We start from the raw sequence: 15,811 nt of genomic DNA on the forward strand, positions 1-15,811 counted from the left end.
AATATGTAATTGTGAATCCTCTCTCATCTTTTACAAGCTTTTTTCACAGTTGTGTTTATGGCTATGCTAACTTATGGGGTATTGTTTTAAAGATGAACTGTTTAAAGGTAAAAGATCTCATTATCTATCTCTAAAATCATCTTTATCTTTAGCAACAGAGATCTTCTTTTCTTCTTGAGGGCACAGGACTACTCTTCTCTGTTCAAACTTCTCATAGGATCACAGCTACTTTAACATCTGCTTACTTTAGGTTGGAAGCTTTTGCTCAGTATCTACAATTTGAACATCTCTCTATAACTTTATGTGTTACAGGGGAAAAGAGTCTTTCTCTACAGATTTATAAGATGATTTCAGCCCCAAGATTAAGGCATCTTCTCATCCCTCCCATCTGGGACTTGACTTCCTCTTCACTAACTTACTGTTTTTATGTTGCTGTTTTATACACTTGCATCTTTTTTTTTTTTTTTTACTCGAGAGAGGATTAAAGCACTGAAAGAGTTAACATCTCGCTTGAAGTTTGTATACTGTCACCTAAACTACGACTAAAAGGGGAGCTAAAATTTAATCAGTCAGTCTAAAACTCAGCAGCAACACACCAAAAAAGGAGGGAGGAGGTGTATACCTTCTCTTTCTCCCTGCCCAATAGCTATACTAGTAGAATCTTATCTGAGCCGTCTTGGCCCAGGCTGCTCCTGAAAGTTAACAGACTCAGCCTCAGGCTAGTACCAAGATGTTAGATATCGCAAGCATAGACTGACCCCTGGCACTCCCTCCCCTGATCAGCAGCCGATAAAAAGCCAGCGAGCGCCCGGGGGGAGAAAGGAGAACGGCCCCGCGGCCGGGCTGCCCAGCCTGGCCTAGCTAAGACAGGGGCCAGGGCGTGTTACCTCTTTACCGACCAGAAGAGAAAGAAAGTTTTTCCAAAATTTTCCGTATTTAACATGTGTTTTTCACAGAGGTGTGTACAGCTTCCCAGCAGTTCTGGAAACTGTCAGTCACACAAAAGCTTTTACATCACATCTGTAGATACCTCTCATGCAAAACCACTACAGGTGCTCACAACAGAAGGAAGAGGCAAGGCCAGAGGTAAACACTAATCCCTACCCCAGGTGTGCTGTGAGATATGTGAACAGATTTCAGCTGCCAGTCAGGAGAGCCCCTCGTGACCTACTTCCTCTGATTCTGGGAAGCCATGGCCCACAGCATAAAAATAGATGGTAGTGAAGCCCAGCAGCTGAGATCCTTGTTCAGGGATCTGAGCATTGGCAAGAGGATTGGGAAGAGGACAGAAACTTTCAGCCTCTGAAGGTGACTCCTGTCAAGCAGAAGGGAAAGGATTCTTTCATTCTCTCAAAGGTGATCCAACAGGGTACCCAAGTAGGTGGAATACCATGGAAAAAGGTATCCAATACCTGAGCGAATTTGCTGTACTGAAGGTAATCTTTAGGGATTCAAATAACAAGCAGTGCCTTGTCCAGTGTACACAATGTATATGGCAGAAGTTTGTATGGAGCTTGCCATCATCGTACACCAACCCTATGAAATCCTTTACACTGATGTCAATGAAAGAAGAATCACTTCACTGCTTGAGGTGATTACCCACCTCTGACAATATGTTCATATTTTTTCCTCCCTACCAACCTAAGCCTTGACTGTGGAACCATTGCCCAAGACTCTGGACAGACTCAAAAGATTCAAGCATGTTAGAGAGGAAATGTCTGATGTTCTGCCAGTATGAACTACAGTCTCTTCTACTGGGAGCATGCAGCCCCCTGCTCAAGAGAGAGGTACATACCACAAGGTAACCTAGAGGTGGTTTTACTTGTATGACTACAGAGAGGACATTAGGAAGCACCTCTGCCCTAGCTGCACAAGTACCTGAGTGTGCTGGTTTAAAAACCAGCACAGCTGGAAAATTAAACCCCATTTAAGCTTCTCTTCCCCCCCACCAACCCCCTCACTGAGGTGAGAGACTAAAAGCGAAGATTTTGAGTTGAGAACAATTTACTTGAGAAAAAAACATGAATAAAATAAGAAAAATGAACAGTAACTATATTGAAGTACACAAAACAAAGGTGATTTATATACAGAAAGTTATTCACCAACCAAGACCCTGCACAACCTGAGACAAAGAAGAAAGTGAGACCTAGCTCTTCCTCCCATGCACTGGGCCATACAGCACCTGGGAAGCTAGCTAGGTAGTCTGAATGGGAGCTATGCTGCCAAAAAATGCTGTCTCCATCAGTTGCAGCAGTGGTCCCAATGCAGGGGTCCCTTTCCCCAGGGCAGTGGTTATCCCAGTAATGGTCCTGGTGGGCACTGCAGCTTGCATTGGGGTTCTTGCCAGCTGCAGGATTAACAGCAACAGTAGCAGCAGCTGTGGCAGTAGCAGCATTTACCCCTTTTGAGTTTCCAGTGGCCGTGTGTTTAAGGGAACAGTTTATTCTTTCCCATGCCCAAGGTTAGACTGACTGCCTCCAGCTTCTGATGCAGCTTGCTCAGCCTCTTCTGCTGCAACCAGACTCCAGCCATGATGTGAATGGTATGGAATTAAATAGTGTTAGAAACTCCACCCCTCTTCTTAGCTCTGTACCCAGGAAATTCTTTAAGGACAAATGCCCCTCCACTTCACAGTGGGCAAATCCTCAAACAAAGCAGGAGGGCTGATGTTACTTCTGATCCTCTTGAAAGGACCTCCAGTTCATGTTTACAAGAACTGAGAAATTAGTACTAGGACCAGAATAGAGGGGACTCCAGCCAGGTGGAGAAAAGGGACAATGAGATCTATTGGACTGTATGAGTCTGATGGCCTGATGCAAGATTGTAAGGCTTTGGTTGGCACTGGCACAGAATGTACCCTGATGTCATCAAGATCTATAGGGACAGAATCTGTCTTTATTACTGGGGTGATAGGGGCATCCCAACAGCTGACAATACTGGAAGCTGAGGTGAGCCTGACTGGGAACAAAATGCAAAAAGACCCACTCCCAGAGGCCCCATGTGTCCTTGGCATAGATTACCTTGGGAGAGGGTATTTCGAGGACCCAAGAGGGCATTGTTGGGCTTTGGGGATAGCTGCTGTGGAGACAGAGGAAATTAGACAACTGAACACCTTGCCTGGTCTCTCAGAAGACCCTTCTGCTGTGGGAGACTGCTGAGGGTCAAAGAACAACAGGTACTGATCACTGCCACAACAATGCGTCATTAACAACACCACACCAACCGGAACTCCATGACCCTCATCCATGAGATGATTCATGAACTGGAGAGCCAGGGAGTGGTCAGTAAGACTCGCTGACCCTTTAATAGCCCCATATGACCAGTGTGTAAGTCCAGTGGAGAGTGGAGACTGACAGTGGACTATTGTGGCCTGGATGAAGTCACACCACCACTGAGTGCTGCTGTGAAGGACATGCTGGACCTTCAGTAAAAACTGGAGTCCAAGTGGTGCCACCATGGACATTGCTAATATGTTTTTGTCCATTCCTTTAGCAGCAAAGTGAAGGCCACAATTTGCTTTCACCTGGGGGGGTGTCCAGTACACATGGAATAGACTATCTCAGGCGTGGAAACAGCCCCACTATTTGCCATGGACTGATCCAGACTGTATTGGAAAAGATACAATACATTGGTGACATTATTGTGTGGGGCAACACAGCAAAGGAAGTTTAAACAGAAGAGGAGGAAGAGGCCCTACCATATAATCAGCTCCCAGGAAATGAAAAGTGATACCTTCTCTTTACTGATTTCAGTGTATCACTGAAAATGGAAAGCTAATATATGGAGTCCTATATGGTGAGTTGCAGAAGCTATTGAGGCACAAGGTGGAACAAGTCTATTTGCAGAGCTGAAAGATGTCTAGCTGGATTTAGATATCACTGAATGAGAGAAATGGCCTGTGCTCAACCTCTACACTGACTCCTGGATGGTAGCAAATGCTCTGTGGGGGTGGATGGAGAGGTATAAAAAGAACAATTGGCAGTGCAGAGGTAAATGCATCTGGGCTGCTGAACTGTGGGAAGACATCACTAGCCAGGTACAGAAGCTGGTTGGAGAAGTACATCACTGTAGATGCAGAAGTGCCCAAGAGTTGGCCACAACAACAGACAGGTGGAATGGGCTGCCAAAATTAAAGTGTCTGAGATGGATCTTGACTGGCAAGGATGAATTATTTCTGGCTCACTGGGCCCATGACACATCAGGTCATCAGGGAAGAGATGCAACAAACAGATGTGTTCTTGATCAAGGGGTGGACCTAATAATGGACATTGTCTTCCAGATTATCCACAACTGGGAAAAATGCACTGCAGTCAAGCAGGCCAAGAGGGTAAAGGCTCTGTGGTATGGGAAACCATGGTTGAATTATAAATATGAGGAAGTCTGGCAAATTGCTTGCATCACACTCCTGCAAACCCATCAAGGCAATTGCTACATTCTTACAACAGGGGAAGTAACCCCTGGATGGCTGGAGACCTACCCTGTGTCTCGCACCAATGACAAGATCACCATCCTGGGCCTTGAAAAGAAAGTTTTTTGGCAATATGGCATCCCAGAAAGAAATGAGTCAGATAATGGGACTCATTCTAAAAATGGCCTCATAGACAGCCGGGCCAGAGAGCACAGTATTATTGAGTGGGTATATCATATTGTCTCTCATGCACCAGCCTCTGGGAATATCAAAGCCTCCACATACCAGAGAAGGGGATAAAGTCCCATGGTGCATATGAGGAATATATTTTAGAGTAGACAATTTGGATTAGTCCTGCCTCAAGCAAAGGGAAAGCCATCAATGGGATTATTTTTGGTGAAGGACCTGGATGCACGTGATGGGTAATGCAGAGGGATGGGGAAATGCAATTTGTCCCTCAAGGGGATTTGATTTTTTGGTAAGAACAGCCTGTAATGTTAAATTGTATAATACTGGTTGCTGAATGACACTGCCACTGTGTGCCATAAACGCCATGGACGATGAGCATGGACTGCCCCAGATACACCAGTCATGATCTCCTGATGCAGCTTGCAACCACCCAACAGCACACCAGCCCTCCTGCCCTGGAAGACACCTAGGACAGATAGAACCCACAGTCATGGACTAAATTAACTCAATAGATGTCTTGGAGGGATGGCCACTGACTATAGAAATTATATTCATGCTTTTGTATTTATATAGATATGTGTGTATATATATACACATAGATGGAAGGTGTAGGATCTGAGTATGATGTAGATGGTATAGAATCAGGAACGGATAATGTCCTGGTGTTGGCCAAGACAGGGAAAATTTTTGCAGGAGCAGGAGTGAGCTGCTGAATTCTACACCACTTTGTGTCACTGCTGGGAGTAGGGTAAAGGGGGGGTCTCTTTTGGTTGGGGTAGCATGGCAGTGGTTCGTGTTTTACATGGCTCTGTGTAGTGAGTTTCTGCACATGAATAATTTGCCTCTTTCTTGTACACTGTTGTTAGTATTGTTGCTGTTACTGTTCCTTTTCTTATTGCATTGGTGTTTCCAGTAAATTGTTCTTATGTCAAACCATGATCTTCTACTTTTGTGCCTTCAGTTCTCCTCTCTAGCTTACTGCAGGTGGTAGGGGGAAGGGGAAGTGGGAGTGAGGGAGCAACACAAGGTTTGGACTGATTCAGTGGGAACACTAAATTGGGGAATACCATTCCTAAACCATGACAATCCTCTTTGTTTTAAGATTAAATTGATGAAGAAAATGGTTATAAGCAGCATATCATCAGCTCTGGTAGGTAAGAGATGGCAAATCTCTAATTTGAACTGGTCTGTGTGGAATTTTGTGGTAACTGAATTAGGGTAGACAGGGCTTACAATTTTTCCAACAGCTTACAGTTGCTTACATGTGCAGCAGGGAATATTACATGGTGAAACTTTTTCTCAAAATTGCTAGGTAGTGGCAAGCAGATAATTCCCACCACTGAGGTACTTCCTTCAGCACACTGTATTTCTTTTCTGACTACTCGTTCCTATGGAGAAAAGCATCCAGACTAGATGATTACTGCTTCCCTGTTTGCTCCCCTAAAGATCACCAGAATTATGCCAAGGCTGTATAAAAGCACCAAAGGAGCAGGTAAGTGTCCAGTATTTATGTGGTAAGTTTTAAGGCAGTGAAGATTTCCTTTGCCCTTAAAATAGTAGATGGCTGTTGAAGACAGGACTGGTAATGATAAACTAGACTTTGAGAAGGACATCTATGTGGGGTTACCCAGTCTTTTGGAGTAGCAGAAAAAGGCTGGGCTTTTCAGCAGCTCACTCAGATGCAGTGAGAAGACTGGTGGAGTGGCACAGTTACAACCTTGTGGTTCAGACGTTGCGGGTGCCTTTTTTGCCTTGATGATCCTTGTGTTTCTATCACAGTGAGGATCCCAGTAGGCACAGTAGTAACTTGCAGCATCATCTGGAATTACATCTTTTATTGTAAGAACACATCGCTTCTGGACAGAACTTATCTCAGTCATGTATCTGTTTGATTGAAAGACACTTTCAACGGTAACTTTGCCTCCTGAAACAAATAGAAGCCTCTTTGGAGCTTCACCCTCCTTCTGCTTATACCAGTGTATGACGATGTCAGCGAAATTTGCCTCTAATGTTTGAATTTCACATGTCATCCGTGCACTTTTTTGGAACTTGGTGATGGATATAGGACTCTGCATGGGAATTTCCTGTGCAAATCCATCTAGGAAAGAGAAGAGGTTAAATTATGTAATTAGCTGGAATTCAGGGATTTGGAAAGATGCCTGTCATGGATGCAAGGGCATGGGTGCCTGTGAGGAAAGGTAGGAAAATAAGGAAGTACTTACAAGACCAAGAGGCTGTGGCCACAAACACGATGAGCAGCAGCATGTTTGCTTGTCATGCTTTGCTCTCATTGAGATTCAAAGGAGGAAGAAAGGTACTCCAAATGGGAACCGTTTTGTACGGAAGGAGGAAGTGGCTCTCTTGAATGGTCTTCCGTGATGAACCTTCTGTGTGCAAGCAGATCGGGTGTCTTTGCAGAAAACCCTCTCCGGACTGTCAAATATTAAAATTGGTAAAAAGGCTGTAGTCCTATCTGCTTTTCAAGTAAATATGGGAAATAATGATAAAATCCAAGGATTGTGGCCCTATAAAATCCAGTCAAAGTGACTGAGAAAAGGCTGCAATCAAAAGCATGTCCAGATATGTATGGTGGAGTGAAGGTTTCAGCCTGGAGGTTACCCTGGTGGGCAGTGATTGCATACCTGACCTGAGGGGTGCAGAGAGGTGCACAGTGTCAGAGCAGGTGAAGACTGCCTTTTGCTGCTTCAGCTTAGTCACCTAGATGCAAGGTGCAGAAGTGTCCCGGGTGTCCCTGTGCTGGTGCTGCCCTCCACCAAAGCTGAAGACCATCAACCTGCAGTGACTACAGAAGCTGAACTGTTGGGACTTGCCTTTGCTTTGGTTTGGGGTGCAGGAGGAAATACACAGCCACAGGATTTCAGTTTCATATCTTAGCTGAGATGCAAACAATTATTGGAAAAAAGGCTGGAAAATAAAAGAGAATAGCTGTTGTCAACAGCCATTGCAGAGAGACATCTTGATGAGTGGGTTTGATGCTGTGGGGTCTCCCCTGTAACTGGTGAGTCCAGGCTGATCCTCCTCCACCAAAGGCTGTATCTTTCTTGCTTCAAACTTTCCATCTGGTCTCAGGGGTCTGGGATACCTGACGGCCATTTTATGGATAAATGCTGAGGCAAAGGAAATACTGAGTACCTCAGGGTTTTCCATGTCATAAATCACCAGTTTCCCTGCCCCATCCAGCAGCTTTCCCTAGTGTTTCTTTTGCTGCTACTGTATTTGTAAAATCCTTTCTTGATCTCATCTGCCAAATTCAATTCTAGCTGGTTTATTGCTTTCTTAAGTGCATTCCAGCAGCTCCACACTCCTCCTGGATCACCTTTCCCTGATTCCACCTCATTTACACTTAATTTTTATGCCTGATAAAGTCAGCAGCTTTTTGCTCACTCTTAGGATACTCCTGCTGCCTCTACTTGGTTTCCTAGGTGTCAGACTGGACCTTTCTTGAACTTGGAGAAGACTCTTTGATATCAACCAGTATTCCTGGACACTTCTCCTCAGGGTTGTATTCCATGTGGTGTTTCCAAGCAGATTTCTGAAGAACTTTAAAAGTCTACTCTCCTGAAGTCCAGGGCTGAGGTCCTGCCTTTTGCCCTGCTGCCTTCTCTCAGGAGTCTGAACGCCACCGGCTCATAGTCACTGCAGCCAAGGCTGCCCTTACTTTTCCATCCACAACAAGGTCCTTATTGACTGCCCAATCACCCATGTCAGGAAGTTGCTGCTAACTCACTCCTGGAACCTCCTAGACTGGTCGTGAGGAATTCCGAGATCCCACAATACAACAACAAAAGGCAGGCTGACTGAAGTTAACATCAGAGATGACACGTACTACAAATTATTTTTCAAATAGTTGAGGAAGACAGAAACATCCATAGCAAGATATTATATACTCAAGTCACATAGAAACTTTAGCAAAAAATGTTCAGAGCCTGTAGAACTATAAATCCATCACTGTGGAGGCATTTGTGCTAATTTTTAAAAGATACTGAACATGTGCACTCCAATTCAGAAAATATAAGACATAAAAGTATTTCAGTGTTTTGACCTAGCTTTCAGGAAAATGCCAGCTTTCCTGGAACCAGTCTTTGATTGTAGAATCTGGTTTCTAAAACTCAGTGCACTTAACCCAAAGGCTCTTTGCTTGTCTGTGGCATAGCTCGTGGCTGAGGATTTCAATTTTTGCCTTGAACATAACAAATGAGGAATTGTGACGATAAAATTAGGTTTTCTGTGCTGTTGTAGGACTTTTTAGTTACTGAGATGCAAAGGAAGGCAAAAGAAAAATATGAAGGAAAATATGCAAGATCAGCTGGTCTTCCCCCCTTCTTTCCTATTCCTGTTTTTTTTTTGCAAGAGAAAATACTGAGGGATGAAGAAATGTTGCTCTGCTTGCAGAAAACAGAGAAGAGAAATCTACAACTCACACAGAGAGACTGTGTTCACTGTCAGGTGAGTGCTTTCAGTAAAATCTAGCCTTCATTTTAGGAGCAATGTTTCGTATATTTATCTTTAAGTGACAGAAAGGCTTCACTTTCTGGATATTGCAGAAAAATCTGTGCACAGAAATTATATACTGATTGTCAACATCAGATATTTAACACTTGTCATAAGATTTTGTTTTTTCTCTCCTGCTTCAGAAAATCATGAAAGGGGTGGAATAAGGAAGTATTCGAAATTTTAGCAGAGTTCACAGCTTGTGGTTCAGAGTGCAAAGAGTCTTTTTGTAAGGCTTATCTTTGCCAAACTAATGCTGTGGTTCTTGATACCAGTATGCACAGTAATAAATGCCAGAATCCCTCAGGGTTAAAGAATTTATCTCGAGATCATATATGGGCCGAGTAGGATCATTCCGAACTCGAAATCTATTTCCATCATTGTTGTCCTCAAAAACAGGTGTCCATCCAGTCTCGTACAGTATCCTCTTCGGCGGCTGTCCGGGAAGCTGCCTGTACCAGTGCACAATGTTTTTCTCTCCCAGTTGACATGACATGCTGGCAGACATGCCCTTCATCTGCTTCTGCATCACTGGGGTTTGCACTGGCACTGACTGCATGTCTACACCTGGAATTGAAAGCAGAGAAATTGCATGAGGGGAGAAACTCTTGGTGTTTGGAACAAGGCTTATGTTCACTGTAGACAGGAAGGAGAGAGAAAAGGAAAAAGGTCTTACATGGACCAAAGGACCAAAACAAAGTTGCAAGAAGGACTGGAAACAGTAACATATTGCCTGTGCAGATTAACCTGAAAACGAAATAAATAGAAATGTTATAAAGCCCTTCAGGTGGACAAATCATCAAATGACTGGGAGGAGGAAATTACTCATTCTGCACATCCAATGGTCGTTCTTCAACACACTACCACAGAGGGTGTTAAATTTACTGACAAGCTAAACCATGGTAGGAGCAGCATAGAAAGGACAAAAAATACTCAATCTGAAAAAGATTTCTTCATCTATCTACTACTAGACTTATAACAGACTTACCTACTGAACACACTCAAGTTGTTCAGCTTGACCCTTCCCAAAAATGGTGTCCTCTCCTCAGAGACTTCAAAGCTGTCCCAGAAGAATGTTCCACCTTTCCTTAGAACTTTGGAAGAATCACAGAATAACAGAATGCTTTGGTTTGGGAGGGACCTTAAAGATCATTGAGCTCTCACCTCTACCCCATGTGCAGGGATGTCACCCTCTAGGTCAGGTTGCTCAAGGCCCCATCCAACGTGGCCTTGAACACATCACAAGGGATGGAACGTCTAGATCTTCTCTGGGTTGTCTGGTCTAGTGCCTCATGACTCTCAGAATAAAGAATTTCTTGCTAACATCTACTCAAAAGCTCTTTCAGTTTAAAACTCTTCCCCCTTCTTCTATCACCATCTACCTGTGTAAAGATTTGTTTTTCATAAGTGCCCTTTAGATACTGGAAGGCTTCAATAAAGTCTACTCTAAGCATTTTTGTGTCCAGGCTGAACAGCCCCAACTAAGCCTTAACTAGGCCTGTCATTAGTAGTGTCTGGCAAGGTTCCATACTGGATCCAATATTTTTTAACTTCTTCGTCAATGACTTGGGGGAAGGGGCAGATGACTCCTCAGTTCACTGATAGCATGAAGCTGGGAGGAGTGATACCCCAGAGGGCTGTGCAGCCCTTCAGAGGGATCTTGGCAGGATGGAGAGAGGGTCAGACTACTTCCCACCTGAGGGCATCTGCCTGCAACAGCGTGGCAAATGGTCAGAATTGTACAGTGTTGGTTTAAGTAGGTATGGAATTTATGAGGCTGGTTGAGGATTACATGAGCTGGGCTCTGTGCTGCCCTTACATCTGGCTTGAGCAAGGTCTAACAACCAAAGGATGCCTGGGACGAAGGGGAGGTCTCACAGCCCTGTGTTGTTTCAGTGAGGCACAGAGAAGCACCTGTGCCTATGCAGCACCCCCTTGTTCTCACCCTCCCTTCACCCTGAAAGGTGAGCTGTATTGTAAATCTGGTCTGATGAGAAGGCACACAAAAACTCTCTGGAAAAGATCAGACAACAAAGGCTGCCTCAGACACTGGAGGGGGACCAAACTGTTTATTTTCCCTTTTGTGTTAATAAATTCTGATCAAAAGTAAGTGACATTCTAATTTACACGTTTAACTTTCATGCTCCTTGGAATGCAAATGAAGAAAAACATGTAATATATGTATGACCCCCATCTACAGCATGTGATTGTTCCATCTCATTGGAAAGGGCCAAAGATTTATAGTATAAAGGGGGCGCTTGGGGGTAGTGTTGGGGGTTGGGTTTTTCCTTCCTTTTCTTTCCTTGTTACTTGTGGATTTTTTTCCCATTGAGTTGCTAAGAAGCAGTGATGACTGGGTGCTTGAGAGGCGGCAACTCCTCTGTGTTTTTGGGGAGTTTCTCTCAGAGAGAATAGAGATACCACGAGAATAGAGGCAGGTAAAAAGACAGGTAAAAGGACAGAGGTTGGGGCAGATGGGAACTCTCTCTCGCTCTGCGTTTTGGTGGAGGATGGTTGGACCTGCAGCTTGGAAAAGGAATTCGCTGCCACTGCCATAACCCAGCTGGGAGCTTCCTTTCTTCTGCTGCTAGGACATCCCACAGTTTCCAGCTACCGCTGCAGAGCTCCTGATACATCTTGTCCATCACTCCGGGATTTCTGCTCATCGCTGCCGTCCCAGCTTGCTGCTTCCATGAGTCCTGCTGGGACACCGGGATGAACAACGCCCGTGCGGTTTCGTGAAGTAAAACCCCCCGACCCAGCCGTGTGGGAAATCAGCGCATGCGCCCTGCCCACCGGGAGCCACCAGCCCCCCCTGCCGGCTGTGACCGTCACTGCACCAAAGGAGCCGTGCCGCGGCCTGGCCGGCTGTTGTTGCGGCATTCTGGCTCTGGCATTGGTGCTGTAATTGTTGTTGTTTGTTTGCCTTGTTAGTAAACATTAGTAAAGAACTGTTATTCTTATTCCCATGTCTTTGCCTCAGAGCCCCTTAATTTCAAAATTATAATAATTCGGAGGGAGGGGATTTCTGTTCTCCGTTCCTAGGGAGGCTCCTGTCTTCCCTAGCAGACACCTGTCTTTCAAACCAAGACAGGTAGAAAGAGATGGAGGGGCAGAAAAAGTTTTGCCTGCTTCAGCTTGGTCTATGGACTGTGTCTTTCCTCCTCTCCTGAGGGGAAGGATTTTCTTTAGCTTTGCACCTCCAGCCGCATAGGAACAGGCCTAGGAATACTTAATTATATTTGTCTATCTGTGTATCTTAGAAAAAAGAGGCAGCTGTTAATTTCACTGTGCATCAAGAATTATAGATACAGAAAATGCCTTGTGAACATTTGACTGCACTGATTAGCCATGACGCATTTCTTTAGAAGATCTTTGTATTTCTGTTGCATGAAATAAGGAGCTCCTCTGGCAGTAGTGTTTTGCCAGCAGTGAGGTGGTTGGACCTCTGTGCAAGTGCCTGCCTTCCTTGATAATGGGGTTGTAGCACCAAATAGGAAAAATACAGCTGGTGGCTCTATTACAAGACAACGTCAATGGCTGTGGCAAAACCAAAGTGAAGCATCCATTTCTACCATTTCTATCATTTGCTGCCCCTTGCTTTTTCTTGTACTTTCCCTGATTTCAAAGACTGAAAATGTGCCCCGCAAAGACTCTATAGCAAATGGTCCCCTGGGCAGCAGCCATCATACGTCATGCTCTTTCCTGAGAAAAAATTCACATTTTCTGACCCAAAAGAGAAAATCCTCTGGATCTTTTTTAGGACTTCGTCAATAGCACTGTACACAAATAAATCTCATGTTACAACTCGTACAGGAAGTTAATATTCTTCTGTTTTCCTTGTGATAAATATTTGAGTCAGGTCCTGTAGTACAGATATATTTGCAATGAAAGAACAAAAAAAGAATTCACATGGAGGGGGGTTGTGAATACCCTTGCCACATGAAATTTCACTGCAGCTCTCCTCAGAGCTGACTGAGCTGTGCTGTATCATCATTTCTGTATGTTCCCAGGTTTAATTTACAGCTTGTCCTTGTAAATGATCTTCACAACTCTTTCTTGGAACAGTCATTTCAGGTGTTGCCCAGTGTAATATCCTTGCCTATGAAAGTAGCCATCATAACCATGAAGTTGGAAGTTACTACTGCTAAGTGTCACCTATATCTTCACCATCACCTCTATTTGAATCCTCTCAGGCTAGATCTTAAATGCAAATATCCTTCTATGCTCCCTCCTCAATATTTCTTCATTTTTGCTTTCTCAGACTATATTGGGGAAAGTACCTGTATTGTTCAGAGATATCTGTGTTACTATATAATTTAGTTGGAATGCCATCACCCACAGGAGTACTCATTTTCCCCAGCACAGAGCAGCATACCACCTAAGTTGTAGCCCATCTTTGCTTTACTTATTGTCTAATATTCATGTAAACATACTCAGCATTAACATGTTGGGGGGTTTTAGAGGTGGGAAAGTACAATTATGAATTTCTGTGTTTGACAGGAAGCCTGGCCCTCAGGGCACAGACAGCTTTCTGTACTGGCTGCCTGTCACCTGTTAGTTCTGTGGAAATGCCAGTAGGCGCAGAAGTAGGAACCTACATCATTGGAGTTAATGTCATTGATTGTGAAAGTGCAGACACTTGTACCTTTCTTTGAAGAAGAATACTTGTTGCTGTAGGAATTGTCATCATAAGAAACTGCACTGGGTCCAATATACAGAGTCCTTTCTGGAGCTTTGGCGGGTATGTGTCGGTACCATTGTATATATGCATACTGGAAGTCAGGAACACCCTCAGCTCTACAGTCCATTGATGGAGTTGTCTTGTGCCCTCTGGTAATGGATACTTCTCTCTGCTTCAGAAGCACTTGTGTTTGTCCATCTAGAAAGAAAGAGAGAAAACAGGACAAATACTCGTAGCTTGCTATTCATTCACACACGTTAACATGGGATGCTTCCTTCCACTGCCCTGTGTCACTGTGACAAAGGGAACCTACGAGACCAGGCTGCAGCCAGAGCCAGGAGAGGAAGCAGCAGCATCCTGAGTGCTCTTGCTTGTGTGTGTGCCCTCAGGAGGAAGTTCACAGCACTCTCAGCAGGGGCAGAGCACAGCAACTGAAGAAAGGAAATTATCACTTTGGAGAGGTTGTCCTGGCAGGTGTTGTCTGAGATAACGCAGCCTGATTGAACCCTGCTAAATTAACAGTCAGATTATAACTTTACACAAGCCAGACAAACCTCTCCCTCCCTCCCTCCCTCCCTCCCTCCCTCCCTCTCCAATTACCTTAACTCATCTACAAAGTAATTTTGTAGTCTGAAGCAAATTTTACCACTGCTTTTAGACTAGTTGGAAGCTTCTAAACAATGCCTGGACTTTTGCTTGGTCTTTCAGACCAAGGAAATGGACTTTTCCTCAGGTTGGCTGCCAATAAAACATAAAAAATAAAACTCACATCATGGAGCTAAATGGAGGGGTGTGAAATTACTGCTCATGACACAGATTGAATATTGAAGACCAGGAAAATACACAGCGGACATTTGGGAGCTCAAAAGCAGTATTGTTGAGTTTGTGACTGTTTCTTGTCACAGGTAAGGTGAAATGCTACACCTCAGAGTGGCTTCTCCAAATGCTGGAAAGAATCACAATGCAAAGAAGCACAAATGCCTTACAACCCCCATAGGCCAAGTTTAAAAGAAAGACAATTAGGTCAAGCAAAATATAGAAATTATTTTGTGCAATGCAAAGTAATTTTTCAGACATCAGGTCACTTCTAGTTTCCTTGGAAAGAAAACGAAACCAATTCCCCTTTTCCTCTTGTTGTCATGTAATTTTACTTATGTTAGCCAGCTTTTTTTTTTTTTTTTTCACGGATTTTTACACAGATCCAGTAACTGTTGTCCTACAGTTGCATTAGGATTCTGATCTTTCAATCTCCTGTGAAATGCAGCCAATGCCCCAGTGCTCAGTGCGCCTTGAAGATGCCATACTGGTGATTGGCAATACTGGGTCCTTTGGGATAGGAACACAATGGTCCTGTGACTTTATCTATGACTGTATCCAAATGCCCATAAACAGAAAGAGCTGAAATAACTCAAAGGAATGTCTTTCTGTTTGCAAAAATAAAAACATCTATTCTATAGCTACAGTCTTGTATGTCAGATGAGAAGACCCACTGAAGTACATTAGGACACTTGTGTTTTAACCTAAATGAAAATTTGATCAACTCCAAGAAGAAAACAAAGAGAAAATAAAACCAGATTCTGAAGTGACAAAGAAATACAAAATGCAGTCTTGATTGGTGCTTCAAGTTTATTTTCACTTCTAACTTTCTATTCTGCCACACAAATGACAGAAGGGGGTTTTTATTCCAAAGATGTAGCTTGAAGGGTAGTGAGAAGAGAAAGATTTTGCCTTCCTTTATCAGGACCCAGCTTTTAGCCAAACCTGTCATCTTATAAACCCACTCAGAGGCAATCCATCCTGGCCCCCAAAAAATGCCCTTTTTGTTCGCAAAGTGAAATAGCAAGTCTGATGGTACTGGCTGTAGTGTGCATCTGCAAAGCTCAGCAGCATCTTTTGTATCTGGCTGTCTGTGCAATTTGATTCAAAGCTTTTGAGCTTTTGGGGAAAGTTGGGTGGCATTGTTCCTACATGTTATCAAACACTTCAGGTTCCTATTTGGAAAGTAGAGCATGTCTTTG

At 43.9% G+C, this 15,811-nt stretch overlaps 1 long non-coding RNA gene and 1 gene segment (V, D, J or C); both read right to left on the bottom strand.

Moving 5' to 3' along the window:
- Positions 1-14,268, bottom strand: part of LOC132333123 (T cell receptor gamma constant 1-like) — a 30,042-nt gene extending 15,774 nt beyond the window's left edge. The window contains 2 exon segments of the C gene segment in view: positions 13,758-13,991; positions 14,107-14,268. Coding sequence covers positions 13,758-13,991; positions 14,107-14,149 — 277 coding nt within the window.
- LOC132333124 (uncharacterized) lies at positions 9,490-9,925 on the bottom strand. The gene is made up of 2 exons (XR_009488066.1): positions 9,786-9,925; positions 9,490-9,676 (listed from the first exon to the last, which is right to left on the bottom strand). It is a non-coding gene; the product is annotated as an uncharacterized LOC132333124 (long non-coding RNA).
- Positions 14,269-15,811: the final 1,543 nt, after the last annotated feature.

The sequence above is a fragment of the Haemorhous mexicanus genome, chromosome 13 (assembly GCF_027477595.1).
Source record: "Haemorhous mexicanus isolate bHaeMex1 chromosome 13, bHaeMex1.pri, whole genome shotgun sequence".
NCBI classification, from domain to species: Eukaryota; Metazoa; Chordata; class Aves; order Passeriformes; family Fringillidae; genus Haemorhous; species Haemorhous mexicanus.